Source organism: Branchiostoma lanceolatum, chromosome 3 (assembly GCF_035083965.1).
Source record: "Branchiostoma lanceolatum isolate klBraLanc5 chromosome 3, klBraLanc5.hap2, whole genome shotgun sequence".
Lineage (NCBI taxonomy): Eukaryota > Metazoa > Chordata > Leptocardii > Amphioxiformes > Branchiostomatidae > Branchiostoma > Branchiostoma lanceolatum.
The window spans coordinates 4536473-4556213 of NC_089724.1; the positions used below are offsets into that span (position 1 = coordinate 4536473).

The 19741-nt window shown below is 41.4% G+C and overlaps 1 protein-coding gene across 2 annotated transcripts; it reads right to left on the reverse strand.

Annotated features, from left to right (window-relative positions):
• Window positions 1–593: 593 nt before the first annotated feature.
• On the reverse strand, window positions 594–18673 carry LOC136429796 (vesicle transport protein GOT1B-like). 2 transcript variants are annotated; one of them, XM_066419772.1, is made up of 6 exons: window positions 18535–18673; window positions 17193–17284; window positions 16351–16482; window positions 15252–15298; window positions 13435–13516; window positions 594–3437 (listed from the first exon to the last, which is right to left on the reverse strand). In XM_066419772.1, the coding sequence occupies exons 1-6, from the start codon at window positions 18557–18559 to the stop codon at window positions 3396–3398; spliced, it is 420 nt and encodes a 139-aa protein (XP_066275869.1). In that variant the 5' UTR covers window positions 18560–18673; the 3' UTR covers window positions 594–3395. The 2 variants fall into 2 exon arrangements, with proteins under 2 accessions (XP_066275869.1, XP_066275868.1); XM_066419771.1 differs by lacking the exon at window positions 15252–15298 and having other exon boundaries at window positions 16304–16482; window positions 18535–18672.
• Window positions 18674–19741: the final 1068 nt, after the last annotated feature.

Genomic DNA, 19741 nt, shown 5'->3' on the forward strand with positions numbered 1-19741 from the left:
TTTGTTTTACAAAAATCCTGGAAAAGAATCTTGTCAGACCCTTAAAGCCAGAGTACGACACAGCTCACAGCAATTTCCTCCGTTAACTTTACACATTTCTTCATCTTTTCAAGACCTTCATATTTGACATGAACATTTATATAATTGTCATCAAGGCAAAACCCTCGCATTACTACATCTTCGCAATGTAGATCTCTCACCATCTCTCTCTCTTTCTTAACAAACATTCTTCTAGTTTTAAATACACAAGACAAACAAGACAAAATGCACTGACAATTTTTACAAGGTGTCTCAAACCGACGGCTGAAGGTTTAGATATACACAATCTAAAGTCAGTGCATGCTACCACCAATGTGCCAAAATAATTTGCAACATTTTTGGAAGTTTGGAAGAATTCGAAGCGGAACATGATCATAATGTTAATATTAAGACAGCAGCTTGAACTGATTGTACATGTATTTAATCAACCCAGCAAGATGTAACTAAAACTTGAAATACTATCAATTTAAACTAAAACATGATGCACCAATGCATTTCCTTAGTACAAGTAGAAAATGCAAGAAAGACTGGTCACTTTGGAATTAAGGGTATTGAAATCTGTTACAGCCTCAACTTCTTAAAAGTACAAAAGATATCTGTAACCATCTGTTACCACCTTAAACATAAAGATATCTTCAGGTTGACTTTCAAATCAAAAGAATGTTTCAAAGTCCCAGCAGCTTTTACATGTATATTACAAATTTGTTGTGAACATAAGACAACAGATCCATGAATACATATACATGTAGTTTCATCAGGTTGGTAAGTCACTGAATATAGTACATACGTTTGGGACCGCATTGTGATGCCGTTCCCTGTGACTGTATGTAAATACTTTGCATTTGGGAACGCATCTATAAGCAGCCACACCTGTGCTGCAGTGCAATGTGAACCAGTCAGAATTGCCTTCAACAAGGTGACAGATGCATCACCAAATCATCAGTTGAATAAATCACTTTGTTGTGTAAAAGGAGTATTTTTATTCAATAACACAACAGAATTTTTGAAGGCCAGCACTGTGTTTGGGGGTCGGGCCCTCTGCCCTTGTGATAGGTGGTAGGAACAGCTGTGACAGGTCAACATCAACACATGATCATCACACTGGGTGATTCACATTTGGAGAATCATTTCAGGAATTCCAAGGGCAACACACTGGAAAGGCTGCGTAATCTCCAAGCAGATGTTGGGTAGACAATTGTAAATTTTCAAACCACCTGGCTTTTCTGACAGTCCTTTCCTAAAGAGAGAAATGCCGCCTGGTCTGAAAACTTGACAACTGTCTACCACAACATGCTAGCATATAGCATGGTCTCCTTACTTCTTGTTTAGAGAAATATGACCTCAGAGTTTGACATACTGGTAACCAGTGTTTGACACAGTGATGCTGTTAGTTCTGCTGACATAATAGACCGATCCTGTCGAACACCATATCGAACGAATAGAAGACCGATAGAACCCCCTGTTCTATTTAGCCCACCTCCGTCAAAAACAGCGTTGGCGGGGCAGAAATGGCACGTGTAAAGCAGGGTACGTATATCTGGGACAGGTTTTCCACTGTATTGGTTGAATGCATGCTCAGAACAAAAACGAATTTAAAAAGAAAATAGATCGGGCACTCAAGGAGAGGAAGCTTGAACCACATGCTGACTTACTACAAAGTCCGCTAGCGCAGAGTTGTGTATCTTCAGTTACTGTTGTGTGAAAGTGGTTAACTTGAAAGTGAACAGGGAAGTAAAAGGATGCATTTTAATTCTTAGTTACTAAATACCATGCAGCTGTTATGCATGCAGTCAATACAGTGGGAACACTGTCACAGATATATGAACCTTCTTTTACACGTGCATCGCCTGCTTCTCAGAAACTGGGCGCTGATGCCCACCGACAAGGGAAAGCTATGCGGCGCATACCGCTTTAACATTGACCGAAAACATTACGCTCTCACCGCAACTACACCTACCCCCTCCTTAAACAACTCTACCCGGCGGATACAGCCTTCAACAAAGAAGACATAGCATTCTTATTTGGCCCGCTCTGAAAGGGTTTCAGTGCCACAAAAGCTAAACCGAAGTCAGTGGCATTATTTTCAACCTTGCCGCGGCGGCCATGTTTGGTCCGTCAAACCCTGTTTTTGACGGAGGTGTTCGAAATCGAACAGTGGGCGTGGCTTTGGGATCGGTCTATTGCTTAGGTTGGCAATTTATACATCTATAAACAAGACATTTTTACAAACTGACTTCTTATTATACCAAAGTACCATCATGATGATGGTAACTTGAGACCAAGACCGAAAACTATTCCACAAGAAATGTTAGACTGCTACTTTGTTATCCGCACACGATGCATCTATAATGATTGCTGGCATTAGCCTGTAGTGCAAATAACGTTAGCAATTGACAAAACTTAAATACAACAAATCTACAATGTAATGCAATACCCAGCAACATTTCTAACAGTTACTTTCCGGGCCATGAGCTTGTGTTGAGCATTAATATACAAAATACACGGTCAGCTGTCTTTGAAGTTTGTCATAATTGCAATTTGTATCCCTCCTCTTATTTGGCATCCTCTTGGTTGAAGAGGGAACAACAGCATCTTGGCAATTAATAAAAGCAGGGCTCGATAGACGAGATCACACTTTTGCAGATCTGGACCACAAAACTGCCTGTGTCACAGGGACATGCGTCATGTCCGTCAACATTTGAATTTCCTACTACCAATCACTATAATATGAACTTCCTAAGAGTTAAAGAGGCCTTAAATTAGAGCCCTTTGAACATCCCCTAACAGACACAGGGCCTGATACTGACAGCCGGGCATCTTTGATCTGTTGCTGACGTCACACTTCCATTCAGGTCATGTGACATACATGTAGGCTTTGGGTCATTCCAACTTGAGAAGGGTCAGAGGACTGAGAACATTATGTAAGAAAATGACAATCATTAAATCTTTTTACCACATGTGAATTTACTCTAACAACAGAGATCCACTCATTAAAATGCATCAAACGTACACGTATCTTTTACTTTTAACAGCATCTTTGAATGTTGACGGATATACTGAATGTCCCCCCTGATGTAATATTTTTTTACAACGTTTGAATTTGCTCTAACAATTGAGATCTACACATATGAATGCACTGGACATACATGTACATGTATCCCTCACTTGTAAGAGCATCTGTGAACGTGGACGGATATAACATATGTCCCCACTGGGATACAAGCATTTTGTGGTTGGCAAAAACTGTGTGAACTCGCCAAGTATTGTTATGAAGTTCTAACCCCTCCAGTCCATTTTGTCCACGTTGCAGAAAATAGTTTCTGAGGTCTCGACTCTCCGGTCCCACCGGTTCACTGTCACACCATCTGATGGGACCCGTCTCCTATTTTCGCCACCAGCTGAAAACAGAAGAGATGACAGTTAGACTGTTAATATCTTTGAAGCCCTTGTCATGTACATGTATATGTTGTACGCCAGGTTTTCAACAGCAAATAGATGAATGTGAACCACGCAAACTGTTTGTGTCATCGCGCACATCTGTAAAGAATAGAGCACAGTAGGTTGTTATCAACTGTGTCCACTCTAGGGCATGGTTACTATTTGAAGGCAGAGCCCAATTGCAACCCTCTTCTTCTATCGCCTTTAATTTGACCTCCCCAACCAAAGGTAGGTACCCATTTATATACCTGGGTGAAGTGAGGAGCGTCGTGTCAAGTGCCTTTCCCAAGGGCACAAGAACTAGATTGGTGACACGACAGGATCCGAACCCAGGACCTCTGGGTTCTGGGCCAAACACCCTGCCGTTAAGCCACACGTCGAAGACGGCAGTAGGGCAGTCAAAAATTCAATTCGTTAACTACCAACACTTGTTCACACCAAGCTTTGGAGCTTAACCTTAGACTACCAAGCTACTACGACATGGCAAACTAATACTCTTTGAGCAGAGGTTGGTCCAGCTTGTTTTTTTACGTCTTTTCAAACGTTTTTGTCAGGCTTTCTATTTTGTCTCGTTTTCTTCATGCCGCCAAGCCAAGAGAAAATGGGACAAAATAGAAAGTCAAGCCCAACAAAAATGCATAAAAAGACATTAAAAACCCAAATGTTATTTACCAACTCAGATGAACTTTCATGCTAGAATTTCAATTCGTTAACTCACTACCAACAAAGATGAAATTTTTACAGTCAAGTTAAGTCAAAATCAATGCCTTTATTTTGCTTCGAAATGGCCACTTCACACCAAGCTTCGGAGCTTAACCATAGACTACCAAGCTACTACGACATGGCAAACTAATACTCTTCGGGCAGAGGTTCAGCTCCAGCAAAAACGAAAGTCTAGCCCAACAAAAATGCATAAAAAGACATCAAAACCCCAAACCTCTGCTTGGAGAGTAGCAAACTAATTCCTAAGAGCTGCTTTGATGGATGTCATGACAGACGGACACAAAACTTTATGTGGCAACAGGGAAATTATGTCCTGAGTACACGTCCTTATCACCCTGCTCCGGAGGTGCAATAAACCACTCACACACAAAAACACTTAAGATATTAGTTTATTACTCGGGTCTGCATTGCCTTCCAGGTGTGAGTGGATCGCTCTAATATGTGAACAGGGTAAGTTTAACCTGAGGGAACAAGAGATTTTTTTTTTAACGAACTCGCTCAGTGCAAGGCCCTAAGGGGCCACTCATCAAAGCACTGTAACTAATTGTAATTGTTACTGTACCAGCATCTCTTCGCCCTAGGTCAGAAACATCAATGCTCGAGACAAGCATGACTTCACTGACCCATTAGGAGAAGCAGGGGTTACGAAGGCTGCTTGGGAAATTCCCTACCCCATTTAGACCGGAATGTTTTGATCCACTCACACTGGGGCATGCCCCTACTCTTTTTTGAAAGATGCGGTGGGTTCTTTTACGTGCTCAAGGTGTGGCTCTCCTCAAACACGGGACCTCCATTTAACGTGCTATCCTAGGGACGTCCCTAACCCTAGATGAGCTACGTACTCATTTACACCTAGATTTAAAGGCTAGTAAGAGCATCGTTGGATTGGTATAAAACATTTAGTTTCGTTTCTTGTGAAGTTTTTGCAACTTCTCTTTTTTTATCCATTGTCCCTCATTTTTATTTTCTGTCATCTTCCTTGCCCACTATTTCTTATCCTTCAGGTCCAATAATAGAAATGCCATCCTTCTGTCTTAGTACATGTACATCCCCACAGTGATTTGTTTTCTGCAGATGGTAGTGTGGTGATGGCTGAGTGAAGTGAGGAAATTAATTTTAAGTGCCTTTTCCAAGGGCACAACATCAACGGGGCATGTCAGGATTTGAACCCAGGACCAAACACCATGCCATACTAGGGATGTCCCTGTAGCTCAATTGGTAGCGGCTTCGCACTTGAGCCTTAGTTGGATCCAGGAGACCCCAGATCGAATCCCAGGAAGGGTATTCTTCTCGGAGCTGCAGCGTCTTACGGAAGAGACGAAAAATGGGGGTCCCGTGTTCGAGGCGGTGCCTTGAGTGTGTTACAACAACCTTATTATTCGCATGGGTACCTACTGGCTGAAATAATACAGCCTGGTGAATTACGCCACTGCGATGCTACATGGCTATAACAAGTCAAAAAACGGGAGTGAATCTGATCATTTCAAACGTGTCCTGGACAATTATCACCTCCAGGGGCCCCCTGAAAACACTGCTGTGGGGAGGGGGGTTAACATACCGACACTTTAGGGGGAGGTTAGCCATGCCTGGTCAGTGCTAGTATGTCTGTAGACACGCACCATACATACCTGGCTGTAGCCCCGGCTACGTGTCAACTTCTTTCAATTTTCATCCCCCCCCCCATTATTTTGCAAACAAATCTGCTCAAGCCGCCCCAACCAACCTGTAAAGTGGAACGAACAAAGACCAAATTTGTGAGTCCGCTTGTTTGGCATAACGGATATTAACCACCTTCATAATCAGGCGCAATACTGTAAATCACTTTAATATAGCGGCAGGAAAATAAAGCGGTTGGGGGGAAATGGAGTACATTTGTAGGTCACGGCACTTAATTTTAGCGGTGGGAACAAACATTACTGGCTTAAATATTAGTGATCAAATGATGAAATTTTAGCTGTTGACTACTGACAGTTAAATCAGCTAGAATCAAGTTACAAATCAAGAATTACAGTACTGTAAACAGTTTTGTCTAGAAAGTACAAGCTGCGTCAGATTGGACTGTAATGTTTGATCCACTCACAATGGGATGGACCCAGGGCTGTCTCCAGGACCCGTCCTTCCGTCCCTGGACGGAAATTTGCTTGTTGGGACGGAAAAAAAATTCAACCCCTTCTGTCCGAAAAAAATATCAATTTCATGAGATTTATCTATCTATTTACTGTCAAATGTCACAAATTTCATGAGATACAACTGATGAAATTGCATTTTTTAAGCTTAAAATGACAAATTCAACAATGAAAATTTTAAAAAATTGGCTCCCAAGCAATCAGTGGGACGGAAAAAATTTAAAGCTGGAGACAGCTCTGGATGGACCCCTTTTTGGATAACATGGTCAGTACTAGCATGTCTGTACTGTAGACACGCACCATACATACCAGACTGCAGCCCCGACAACGTGTCAACTTCAGCGGGGTCATAGGGGCCATTAACTGAGCCCCAAGCAGATGCAGGGGCTGGCTGGTTTTTGGCAACAGCTTATTACATCTTTCTAGTATTCCTCCTTATGTCTTGTAATTGAAAAATTATGTTATCACAATAATTAAGCACTGTTTGCTCATTAAATAATTTTTTCGCAAGCTGTTGTGTTAGGTTCTGAACCGGCTGCCGTGTTCATTGTGACGTCATGAGCAGGCATTAGTCACTGATTAATGTAATCACCTGGTGAGAAGATCTGATAAGAATAAAGAGCTGGATCCATGGAAGTATGGTTTCTGATGGTTCAATGTTAGATAACATCAGAAGGGTGTGTATTCGTTTTAAACGTTTATATTCCTTCAATGATGCTATTCCTATTGCAGATAATAAGAAAATGTTGTATTTTGGTGTCTTATGCCCTTTAAAACAGCCGGCCACCATTAGAATGTACAATGTATGTAACATGCCTCTGTGCCCATTAAATCAGGACCTTTATTTTCCCCTGCTGAGTTGGGACATTCCTTGAACAACTGCCTCCATACAGGGTCAGCCTCTTTATGAGTAGCTGTCAATCATACTGATTGACATGCAGTGTGGTATGATACAAGTGCCCGGCCAACTCTTGTAGAATAAGTGACTTTGAATCTGCTCTATATCACAGTAGACATACATGTAGCATAGTCTACTGGTCAGCGACCCTGCCTCTCTAAATTTAGCAGAAATTTGTGATATTTGAAAGGTCGTTTCCTACCTATATATGAATTTTTTTCACCTGACAGACAAGGCAAGCATTAGGATTGCCCAACAACTCCCAGATTGACCCAGTTTTTCCCCAAAAGGTGCAGCACAGGATGTCACACATCCAACACCTCATTTCTCACATGTCAGTCTGATTCAGGGGAGAAATAAACTGATGTAGCCTAACTTAGGTGAACAATTCTGGCAACCTGAAAGATTGCAGCTATCAACAACAGCAAAAACAACAGTTGTTTAACTGACAAACAAGATGAACACTTTGAATTCCCAAAAACTTGCGGCGAAGCAATACAAGTGCGAACCCCGTCTATACATGTACTCTGTTGAAACTTTTCACCTACAATATGTTTTTGCCTGACAGACAAGGCAAAAATTAGGATTGCCATACTTTCCAAGTAAGATCCGGGGTATTTTCGACTCAGAGGAGAACCAAGATGAAACGGAAAAGTAGAAAGACGTATATAATACCGCGAAAATACATCAAAAATACCCAGGATCTTACCTCTGCTTGGAGAGTAGGATTGCCCAACAACTCCCAGATTGACCCAGTTTTCCCCAAAAGGTGCAGCACAGGATGTAACACATCCATCCCAACACCTCATTTTTCACATGTCAGCCCGATGCAGGAGAGTGGCATGAACATGAAGGATGGAGCTCATTTACACTGAAACCTGCGCCCTTTCCTCTGATTAGCTTCCCCATGCCACCCCCACACGTACAGAATCTCATCACAACACATTTCCTTGATGAGTAGAACGACCTCGTACCATGTTTTCTCCATATCTAAATGATACATAAGACAAATGGCCGCTGTACTGCCTCAAATATTTTGACTTTATCTGTCGGTAAGTATGGGAAAAATTGGGTCACGTCAAGCCCTGTGACTTTGATATTACGTTATTGCCGTCATCAAAGAGTGTGTTGTACATGAAACACATGTCGACTTCAATTTGAATGGGAAAATTCTGAATGTTTGGAAGATCTTCCCAAATGTTAAGTTAACAGTGATGGGCTCTATGTACACTTAGTGGAGGAGGTACATTGTGTACATTTGTGAAAATAATGGAGGATAAAAACTAACAATTTTTCTTGAACTTTAATATGTTCCCTCCTCCCTTCACACCACCTTGTTGAAAAGTGGTTATACCCCAATCTAGTCACAAGACTAAGAATCAGCTGCCACAAACTACATATTGAAACGGGAAGACATACCCGCACTCCTCTAGAACAACGATTATGTAAACATTGTACTTTGAATAGAACACAAGACGAATGTCATTTTGTGGTAGAATGTGGATTATATACCAAAGAAAGAAATGAACTGTATAAGTTTGTAGAAAACCTATTTCCCTACTTCACACATTTAAGTACTGTACAAAAATTCATATTCCTAATGCGACTAGACAAACCTCCCATTGAAAAACACGTCTGTTCTTTTATATCTACTATAACCGAAAAGCGAGGAGAAGTAGAATTTATCTAATGATAGTCATATTCTTTTATATCCGTTAACTGTACTTGTATTTTCTTTTGTTGTGACCTGTACTTAGCCAAGTGTGGCAGAAATGTGCAATAAAGGTCTTCATTCATTCATTGAAAACTAAAGGCTTTGACATGAATGTACAGTGTTGTAGAACGAAGCAGATGGAGTGACGGGTCCTGGAGACAGCCCTGTCGCATACACAATGCATGTTCCTTTTTGAAAAGTGGTTGTACCCCGATCTACTGAAAACTTAAGGCTTTGACTTGAATGTACAATGTTGTAGAATGGAGCAGACAGAGTGACAGGTCCTGGAGACAGCCCTGGTACATGTACATACACATGTTCCTGTCAAGTACAGGAAACAACCAAATACAGTCCTGACGGTGGAAGACAAATCTAACCTGACAGAGAAGGATCATAACTCAGATAATATATCACACAAACCTGCATCAATCAAGCCAATTGACCCAAATTTTACGGAGATTTCCTCATCACATTTAGACTCCCTCCACTTCCATCATGTCAATTACTTGCTGGTACTACTGTCAATAAGTAACTTTGCGGCAGTTTGATGTTTGTAGTTTTGTGGCGTCTGTGTGGCACAGTGGCAGAGCACCATAAGGCGGTTTACCTGGTATGTAATACAAACAAATACTGAGCCCAGCTAAGGTGCTAATGTAACGCCCACAGATGTAAGTTGAGACCCAGATCCCTCACCTAAGCCTTCACAGCTGCTCTGTCTGCTGGCACAATTACCTCGCGCTCTCATCACTTCTGTACTGATTGGATATTAGTTAAAGTACTGATCAGTTAGGGTGGATACCCGTGTCAGGTATGTGTATATACCCACAGGGACATGGCAAGCCCTCTATCATGTACAACAAGCAGCATGGGGGCAATTAGCTGGACGGTTCATCCTATTGCGATCAATACCTCCCTCATGGGGTAATGTTTGTTTGTTGAGATCCTTGTAGTGCCTAGTGGTGGCACATGGGGAAGCAAGTTTCCTTGCTGTTTCAGTAGAGGAGACTCAGGAGAGTTAGGGGAATTTCCCTTAAACAATAAAACTGTAACTAATATACATACATTTAGCATCGGTCTTCTCTGTCATGACCAGTGGAAGAATGGCTCATCTGCTCACTGAGTTCATTTGAGCTAAACTGCTTGGAGATCACTTAACTTCATCAGAGAGGATATAGTCTTCACGGCTGGATTCCAGGCTACTAGCACCCCTTATCAGAAAAACCCTGACCTGTACTCTCCAAGAAGAGGAGGGGTTCCGGCTGGTTTTTGACGTGTTTTTAGATGTTTTTGTCGGGCTTTCTACTTTGTCATTTCTTGTGTGTCGCCAACCCACCATACAAAAATAATGACAAAGTTGAAAGCCCAACAAAAATGCCTGAAAACACGTCAAAAACCAGCCGGAACCGCTCCTCTGCTTGGAGAGTACTGCCCTGTATCATGTAGGACAAGCAGACATGAGTTAATTATCAGGTGGGTGTGCAGCGCGGGGGCAGTGTGGCACCTTTCCTGATCGATACTACACAGACTGTAGAGTGTGATGGAACGCTTGTTCTTTCTGAGTGGTTCATTTGTCATGTCACGAACCATACTAGGGAAATTGGAGTGTTTGTTATAGCCAATTTTTAAAAAAGGCACACAATTTTTTATTTCGTTATGCTGCTTTTTAAAATTTTTGTATTTATTGCTTTGCTTGCGACTTGAAGTCTGTGCAATATGTTTGCTGCGTGTTCTGTAATGTTTTATGTGTGGGTCACGACACCAGTAATAGCTGCCTGTGTCCCACATGTATTGTAACGTTGCAATTCTAATAAAATCAAATAAAATCAAGAATCAAACTTTATTCAGAAACTCAAAGACTACATGGTAGACATATAACAAAGCAAGGACATGCATGTTTATACAAACACAGACAAAAACACACCGAAAAAGTTTTTTTAGAAACATAGTACCGGATAACTCCTATACGTCTTCGAAAGCCTTAACCAAAGACAAGCAGAAAGAGGTTAATTATGAGGTGGGTGTGCGGTGGTGGCGGCACCTTGCGTGATCAATACGACATGTACAGAGTGATGAAACACGAGTTCGTTTGGAGTGGTTCATCTGTGGTGTCATGAATCATGGGTAGACTAGAGTGGTGGGCTGCACAGTACTGTAATTCACTTTATCTTCACAATAGGAAAATTACACGGTGTAAGGAAAATGGACATTTTCACTGAACTTTAACTTCACGGTGGCAGCAAATGATTTACAGAACAGATGTGTGAAGGAATTATAAATAATTATAATAGGTTTTTCACGGTGATGATGAGTTCACGATACAGAGGTGACCGTCAAACAGTGAACATAAAGTTACAACTTACAGTGAAAGAAACAAGAATTACAGCATTGGATTATTGAGTCGTAAAATCGGAGCCATATCAGCAGACAGGATTCAAAGTAAGGCCTGGTTAACAAAGTTTTCTGCACACAACATAAAGATACAACCAGTACTCACAGCATATCAATTTTACCTGGCAGCATTTTAGTACTCCTTCTACTAACTTCCTCAAGGAGCACAAGCCGCTAGGGGGCCCAAAATCTATTGATTTTGAGGTCTCATCAAGACCTACCCACATACCAAATATCATGGCAAACCACCCAGGCCTACTTGAGTTATCATTGTGAAACACACACACAAAGGCTACCAAAAACATACATGTTGTAACCTTCTGGAGAAAGTATAGCCTGGGTGGATCGAGTCGACAGATATCTTAGAGATTGGGGGTCGATCTGGCATCCGGGCTAGAGAAAGTAATAAAAGTTCACTATATATATATATATAGCAGAGAATTTGAGCATTCAAGTGATGTGCATTTGTGTACTGGTGTTTGTTAGTTTATATGTTTGTAATTAGCTTTTGGATAGGAATCCAAGAAAATGCTCAGTAAGGCTTAATGAAGCTAGAATGTACTGACAAGTGTTCTCTGCAAGTAGAGAATTTGACTGAGGAATTTTCTCTTAACCTCCAGGTTTTGACATAGAGCCATTTTTGCACTGTGGATGCCTAACTGAACCCTATGTGTGTACGTCTGGTAGCGGTGCCCTCTAGTGATAAGAAAGTATACTGCAGTCTTTTGGTGGTGTGATTGCTCTTTTGAAATGTATGCACTTTTGGTTGTAGCAAAGGAATTTTTTTATTCACTTCAACCCTGTGATCCAAACCTATTACAGCTAGTGCTTCCTACCTAAACTCAGTTTCAGGTTCAGGTCCGGATTCAAGTCCAGAGGTTCAGGTTCAGGTCCGGACTTATAAGTCATGGCACATGTGTGCTGAGAACATTGCCCACAAGATCGTAGCCGTACAAGAGCGGAGTTTGTTTGGCTAGCGGGAAGGGGAACGTTGTCGGGGCAGCGGGAGAGTAGGTCCGGGGAAGCTCGGGGCGCGGACCGGTGTAGGTCCAGGGAAGCTCAGTACAATTGCTCTGGATTCCAGGGTAAGGTTTGGATACCACATGAGCCAACATTGGTCCAGCATTTATATATTTATATGCCAGGGTTGCCCAACTAGCGAAAGCTATTTTATGTAGCCGCAAATCACAGCTGAAGGATCAATACTCATTCCACCAAAAAACTGCAGTATGCTTTCTTATCACTAGAGGGCACTGCTACCAAACATTATTATATTATAGACATGTAGAGTTCAGTTAGGCCATGTTAATTTGATTATATGGATGACATCCTCTGGGAACTCCCAAACTGATGTGAGCGTGCGAATAAAAAAGTTTAAAAAAAGTTACCTTTATAATGAAATCTATGAGGTCAGGAAGGTTGAACAAATGACTAAACACACAGAGAAAGGTATACCAAATAATGGATTCTTCATGTTTGGTCTTTCACATCTTCATTGAGTTTGGCATTCTACACATTAGTATCCATTTTCCAAATTATCATTTTGCAATTTACAGCATACATTTGCTCATTTTGTAGCTGCTTTGCATGATTTACAGTATGGTAGAAAACTTTTTTTTTTCTTTGGAAACGGACGAAAATAGATGCACACGCGGATGTCATCCATAGAATCAAATCAACATGGCCGTAGGAATCCAAAAAAGATTGTGTGGGGTCGTGTGGCGCAACGACCGAGCGTTCTACTCAGAACCAAGAGGTCCGAGTTCGAATCCTGTCATGTCATCGATCTTGTGCCCTTGGGAAAGGCACTTAACACGACTTTCCTCACTCCACCCAGGTGTGAATGGGTACCTGACTTCGGTCGGGGAAAGTCGTATTGAGGTCACCTGGTGGCGCTGAATGGCAGCCGCCCAGACTCTTGCGACAGTTCCACAAAATGCAAGTTATAAGATAAGATAAGATATTACATATGTTGTGTATTATGTGAAACCTGTAATACCCTGCATCAATTCAGCGCAAGAAAGGCTGCCATTGCGGGTAATTTCTGACCAATAAAAACCATTATTATTATCATTAAAAAAAAAAAAATGCTGATAAGACGGACTCACCGTACTGATGCCCGGCAGGTCCAGCGCCATCCCGAGTACAGGGATCCTTCTGATGAAGCTGATCGCTACTGGGAAGAAACCACTGCACAACAGACAGAGACACAGACACAAATATTGGTTAGTCAGATGCCACAACTGCAACTTTTCTGAAATTCAGACAATGAACAACGTTCCCTGAGAAAAACATGAGATTTACTCTCTCTCTCTCTCTCTCTCTCTCTCTCTCTCTCTCTCTCTCTCTCTCTCTCTCTCTCTCTCTCTCTTTTTCTCACTCATTTATTCACTCACTCACTCACTCACTCACTCACTCACTCACTCACTCACTCACACATCCACTTCCCAGACTATTAGTCTACTCACTCACTCACTCACTCACTCACTCACTCACTCACTCACTCTCTCACACTTAAGTAACCAACCACTGCACAACAGACAGAAACATAGACAGAAATATTGGTTAGTTGCCCAACTGCAACTTTTTTTAACCCTACAAAATGCTATTCTAGATCTAGGTGACTAAGGTAAAATATTACCGGTAAAAGACTTAAAACAGCCATGAGGAACAGACCTCTGAACTCCTATGATACATTTTGTATATGACTCAGGAACGGTTACTGGACTTGTGGATAAGACGGGAAAAAAAAACAAATCCAGCCAATGAAATGACATCAGCAATAACAATAAGACAGAGAGTTAAGAAGAATGAAGAACTTTCACTGAGAACTACATGAAATATATACTCACTCACTCACTCACTCACCAAACCACCCACCCACCTGGCTATGAGCCTTCTCACTCACTCAGTCACTCTCTCACTAACTACTTAGTTATCTAGCTATCAAGTCTATAAAACAACAAACAAAAGGCACTGTAACTAAAGAGTAGTACAAAACCATAGAGCTCCATGGCCACACACATCCCGACCACCGGCCAGCCGATCACTAACTAGTTAACTACCTGGTTATCTAGTTATCAAGTCTATAAAACGACAAACAAAAGCTACCGTGCCTAAAGAGTAGTATATGTACAAAACCATAGAGCTCCACACACATGCCGACCACCGGCCAGCCGATCATTAACTAGTTAACTACCTGGTTATCTAGTTATCAAGTCTATAAAACAACAAACAAAAGCTACCGTACCTAAAGAGTAGTAGTATGTACAAAACCATAGAGCTCCACACACAAGTCAACAACAGGCCAGCCGATCATTAACTAGTTAACTACCTGATTATCTAGTTATGAAGTCTATAAACCAACAAACAAAAGGCACCGGCCAGCCACTCACTCACTCACTTGCCAGACTACGAGCCTACCCAACAACTACCTAGTTAACTACCTGATTATCAAGTCTGTGCACCAACAAACAAAAGGCACCCTACCTAAAGAGTAGTACAAAATCGTAGAGCTCCACACACATCCCAACCACCAGCCAGCCGATCACTAATTAGTTAACTAACTACCTGATTATCAAGTCTACAACACAACAAACGAGGCCAACCTGGTTTTTATCAATTTGTAGTTCGCACATTGTTTTGTTACTTCTTGCAACCTTGTTTTGTTATTTCTTGTAGCCTTGTTTGAATTTTATGTAAACAAACATGTTTGGGGTTTTCCCCCCAGGGCTCATTGAAAACCGCCGGCTTGCGACAAGATTTCCCCCGGTGAAATAAAAATAAACAAACAAACCGTACCTAAAGAGTAGTACAAAACCATAGAGCTCCACACACATCCTGACCACCGGCCAGCCGATCACTAACTAGTTAACTAACTACCTGATTATCAAGTCTATAAAACAACAAACAAAAGCCACTGTACCTAAAGAGTAGTACAAAACCGTAGAGCTCCACACACATCCCGACCACCTGCTACTCAATCACTAACTAGTTAACTAACTACCTGATTATCAAGTTTATAAACCAACAAACAAAAGCCACCGTACCTAAAGAGTAGTACAAAACCGTAGAGCTCCACACACATCCCGACCACCTGCTACTCAATCACTAACTATTTAACTAACTACCTGAATATCAAGTTTATAAACCAACAAACAAAAGCCACTGTACCTAAAGAGTAGTACAAAACCGTAGAGCTCGACACACATCCCGACCACCTGCTACTCAATCACTAACTATTTAACTAACTACCTGAATATCAAGTCTATAAAACAACAAACAAAAGCCACCGTACCTAAAGAGTAGTACAAAACCATAGAGCTTCACACACATCCCGACCACCTGCTACTCAATCACTAACTAGTTAACTAACTACCTGATTATCAAGTTTATAAACCAACAAACAAAAGCCACTGTACCTAAAGAGTAGTACAAAACCATAGAGCTTCACACACATCCCGACCACCTGCTACTCAATCACTAACTAGTTAACTAACTACCTGAATATCAAGTCTATAAACCAACAAACAAAAGGCACCGTACCTAAAGAGTAGTACAAAACCGTAGAGCTCCACACACAAGCTGACCACCGGCCAGCCGATCATCAACTAGTTAACTACCTATTTATCTAGTTATCAAGTCTATGATAAAACAACAAACAAAAGGCACCGTACCTAAAGAGTAGTACAAAACCGTAGAGCTCCACACACATGCCGACCACATGCTACTCAATCACTAACTAGTTAACTAACTACCTGATTATCAACTCTAACGAGGCCAACCTGGTTTTTAGCAATTTGTAGTTCACACATTGTTTTGTTACTTCTTGCAACCTTATTTTGTTATTTCTTGTAACCTTGTTTCAATTCTATGTAAACAAACTTGCTTGGGGTTTTCCCCCCAGGGCTCATTGAAAACCGCCAGCTGGCAACAAGATTTCCCCTGGTGAAATAAAAATAAACAAACAAACCGTACCTAAAGAGTAGTACAAAACCATAGAGCTCCACACACATGCCGACCACCGGCCAGCCGATGAGCACCACCAGCATCCCTCCCACGAAGGCCGCCGTGCCCTTCATCTTGTGCCTCTGGAAGAAGAATCTGTAGGTTCGCTCCATCCCGATCACAAACGCCAGTCCGGAGATAAACAGGATCTGCAGGGGAGGGAGAAGGGGAGGGGAAAGATTGAGCTTGAGTCTATAGTATTCTCATCATGAGCTGCTAGCCGCTTACCACTTCCCATGTTGTTAACGCTTCCCTGTTCTCAGTCGATCAAGAAAAAAAAAGAAGTACAATCTATGTATACATATTTTATTCAAGTTTATGTGGAATATATGACAGTTAATTATTGTGTGTACAGGTTAAAGTGCAATAATCTTGCAACTTTCAATCATAGAAGCGACAAAATGTGCAATATTGTAAGACATAGAAGCTTTTAACCTTGATGTTTGTAAATTGAATGCAATTCAGTGACGACCTCACTGCAAATTTCAATAAAGATAGAACATGTAGTCATGTACCATGAAAACACACACTGGTACATGTACTCACAGTGTCATGATTTTGCAACTTAGGCCACACCAATTTAATTTCTTGGTTAATGGATTTTTTTGGTATAATTTTAGCATGATGTCATCATTAAAACAGAAGGCTGGGGTAAAAACTTGCACCTGACCCTGTTCACTCCCTGAAACTGTGTGCACCAAAGTACGAACTTTCCTCTGAGATTCTGTTTTCATGTTGATTTTCCAACCGAGCATTTTTTTTAAAATTCCGTTAACCAAGAAGTTAAATTAGTGTGGCTGTGGCCTTATCTGTACAAGTAAATGTGTAATTCTCCACAGAACGTTGTACTAGTACTCACGTTTCCTATAGCTAACAAGGCGGTATCGAAGAACAGCAACATCCCCAGGATCAGGAAAAAGGTGCCGAACCCTGTCAGTCCGATCCCGATCTCTGGGAGGGGAAACAACTTTTTGGTTATGATCATCATCATCTACGCTTGTTCGCATTTTACACACAGCTGACTGTTGGTCAAAATGTTTGAGACATATTTTCCATTGAGTATTTGTTTTGGCATTTCTATAAAATCTTAACACTGTAATCGATAGATGATTTATAAAGAAAACTTTGAATGTATATGTCGGTTAGCCTTTTTCTTTGCAATGTAACTGTTACATATATGCTGTATATCTAGATCGATATTGTTGACGTTCCAGATAAAGGAGTATCCGCTATTGTTGAGTACATCTTTCACATGTTGTAACCAGTTTTTCTTGTTGCTATTCACTGGAAAAGATTGTTGATACAATCACAAGTTCTTATTGTTATCAGGTACTTTCAGGTACTTCGACCAAGCTAGTACATATTTCACTCCACACTGCCCTGTCAAGTATTGCTATTTCTAAGTTCGATATTCTATTCCAGTATCTCTAAGTAACTAACTTATAAAGTGTCAGTAAAAGGCAAACTTCTGCAAATGCCCTCGGCCACTTGGTTTCTATAGGACGATGGATGAAACTACGTCCTGCTTAATTATTAGCTCGACAGCAATGCCCAGTAAATTTTAATCGACGGTGGGTGAGCTTTTGAGACATCCATGGGATACTTCCATAGATTGTTTTGAAAGTAGCATGGTTATTATGATCAAATCTTAACTAACCATGTCCAAATGAGGGCAAATATGTCTAGATGATCTTTCTTTAAAATTATATATGTATTCAAAATTATTACAGCAGTAACAAAAGGAGTAAATATTGAGTGATAGTTTGGGTTCCATCAAGGATGCATGCTACGAATATCCAAGGACATTGTCCTTGGAATATCTTACATTAAATTACACTGAATTCCTTCTAATGGCAAAGGAATAAACTTTCCACCCTGAACTAATAAACCACAAAATTATATCTGTAATTTGTACCATATGCATTTATTCATATCATGCGCTGAATTCAAATGCGGAAGGTAAAAACTGAAAAATAAAATCACTAGCGCAAATGCATTAAAGCCTTTGGCTAAATAACGGCACGTCTATGTCTGTAGCAAGCTGTTTCTTTGTTGTTGTTTTTGTTGTTGACGTGGTGTTACTTCTTGCAAAATTCTTCTAGCCCCCCTCCCCACCGTTACCATTCATTCCATAACCAACGAACTCTACATCACTTTCAGCGAACACAGTCATTCAAAACAAACGAGAAACCAACACTTACTTTGAAAATCCGAAATCGGCAGCATTTTTGGGTCAGGATATCAGGATTTTGGGGAAAATCTGGCGAAGTGAGAATGTTTGTCTGTGGCGCCACGTCTCGGGCCGGTATGGGTCGCCTGTATCCCGTCACAAATATGCAAATGAGTAGACAGTCACAAGTATGCAAAGCCTTGTATGAGCCGGTAAGATATCTAGGCGTTTACGGTCAGATACTAAGGCGTTTACAGCCATTACATACACATAGTCACCCACTATCCTCGCTTATCTTCATCCACCCCCAACCATCAACATTTGATTTTGCTTCTTCTATGTATTTTAGTCTTTACTTTTTGTGTACGCCTAACGCGTAAAAGAACCCCACACACTTATCGAGAAGAGTAGGGGTGACCTGGTGTGCTTGGCCAAAAATGCGAGCCGTGGCGAAGCCGCATTGCACACCACTAGCTAACGTTACTTAAAAAAGCATCATCGGCATCGCGGCTTCACCTCAAATGAGGGATCAATGAGGGTGCCTTGAAGTTGAAACGAAAAGAAAAACGAATACCTTAGCACCCTAGATTTTATCTAATGTTCGATATGTGACTGCAAATTATTCTGTACTTTTCGCACTCGGTGCTGCCGCTCCAAAGGTGAATAAAGTTCAAAGCTTGGAAAAAACTAGCCTCCTGTGCAGGCCTCCTATAACGCGCGACATATATATATGGGGGGGGGGGGCTCTTATGCCGGCAAGGGAGTTGTGCAGACGAGGGAGTTGTATAGCCGAGGGGTCCGCGCGTTATGTAACAACATAGGAGGCCTGCACAGGAGGGTAGGAAAAAACACTCCTTCTTCAGACATTCCCAAGACCAGTATACGATACATACGATAGGGGGTTCTATTTCTAATGCACATATTGCTTCACGTCTTTTTTGGCCTCTGTGCTCACTGCATGATTAATCAAATATTCAAATGATAATTTCTACTGAAATTCTGTACCTTGTAAGTTTGAACATGATTTCACACACGCACACAAAATCAGCGTCACAAAACCACCCCCCCTGCCTTTTTGGACTGTCCCTGAGACTTGACCGGAGACTACAATCTTCCGAAATGACAGAAGAAGAGTCCTTCGGCGAACCTGGACGGCTAGGAAATTGCCTGCGGGCTAACCGTTTAAAGATACAGGGAAGTACAGTGAAGGGTAGAGAGAAGGGCAGCCTCCACCAGGC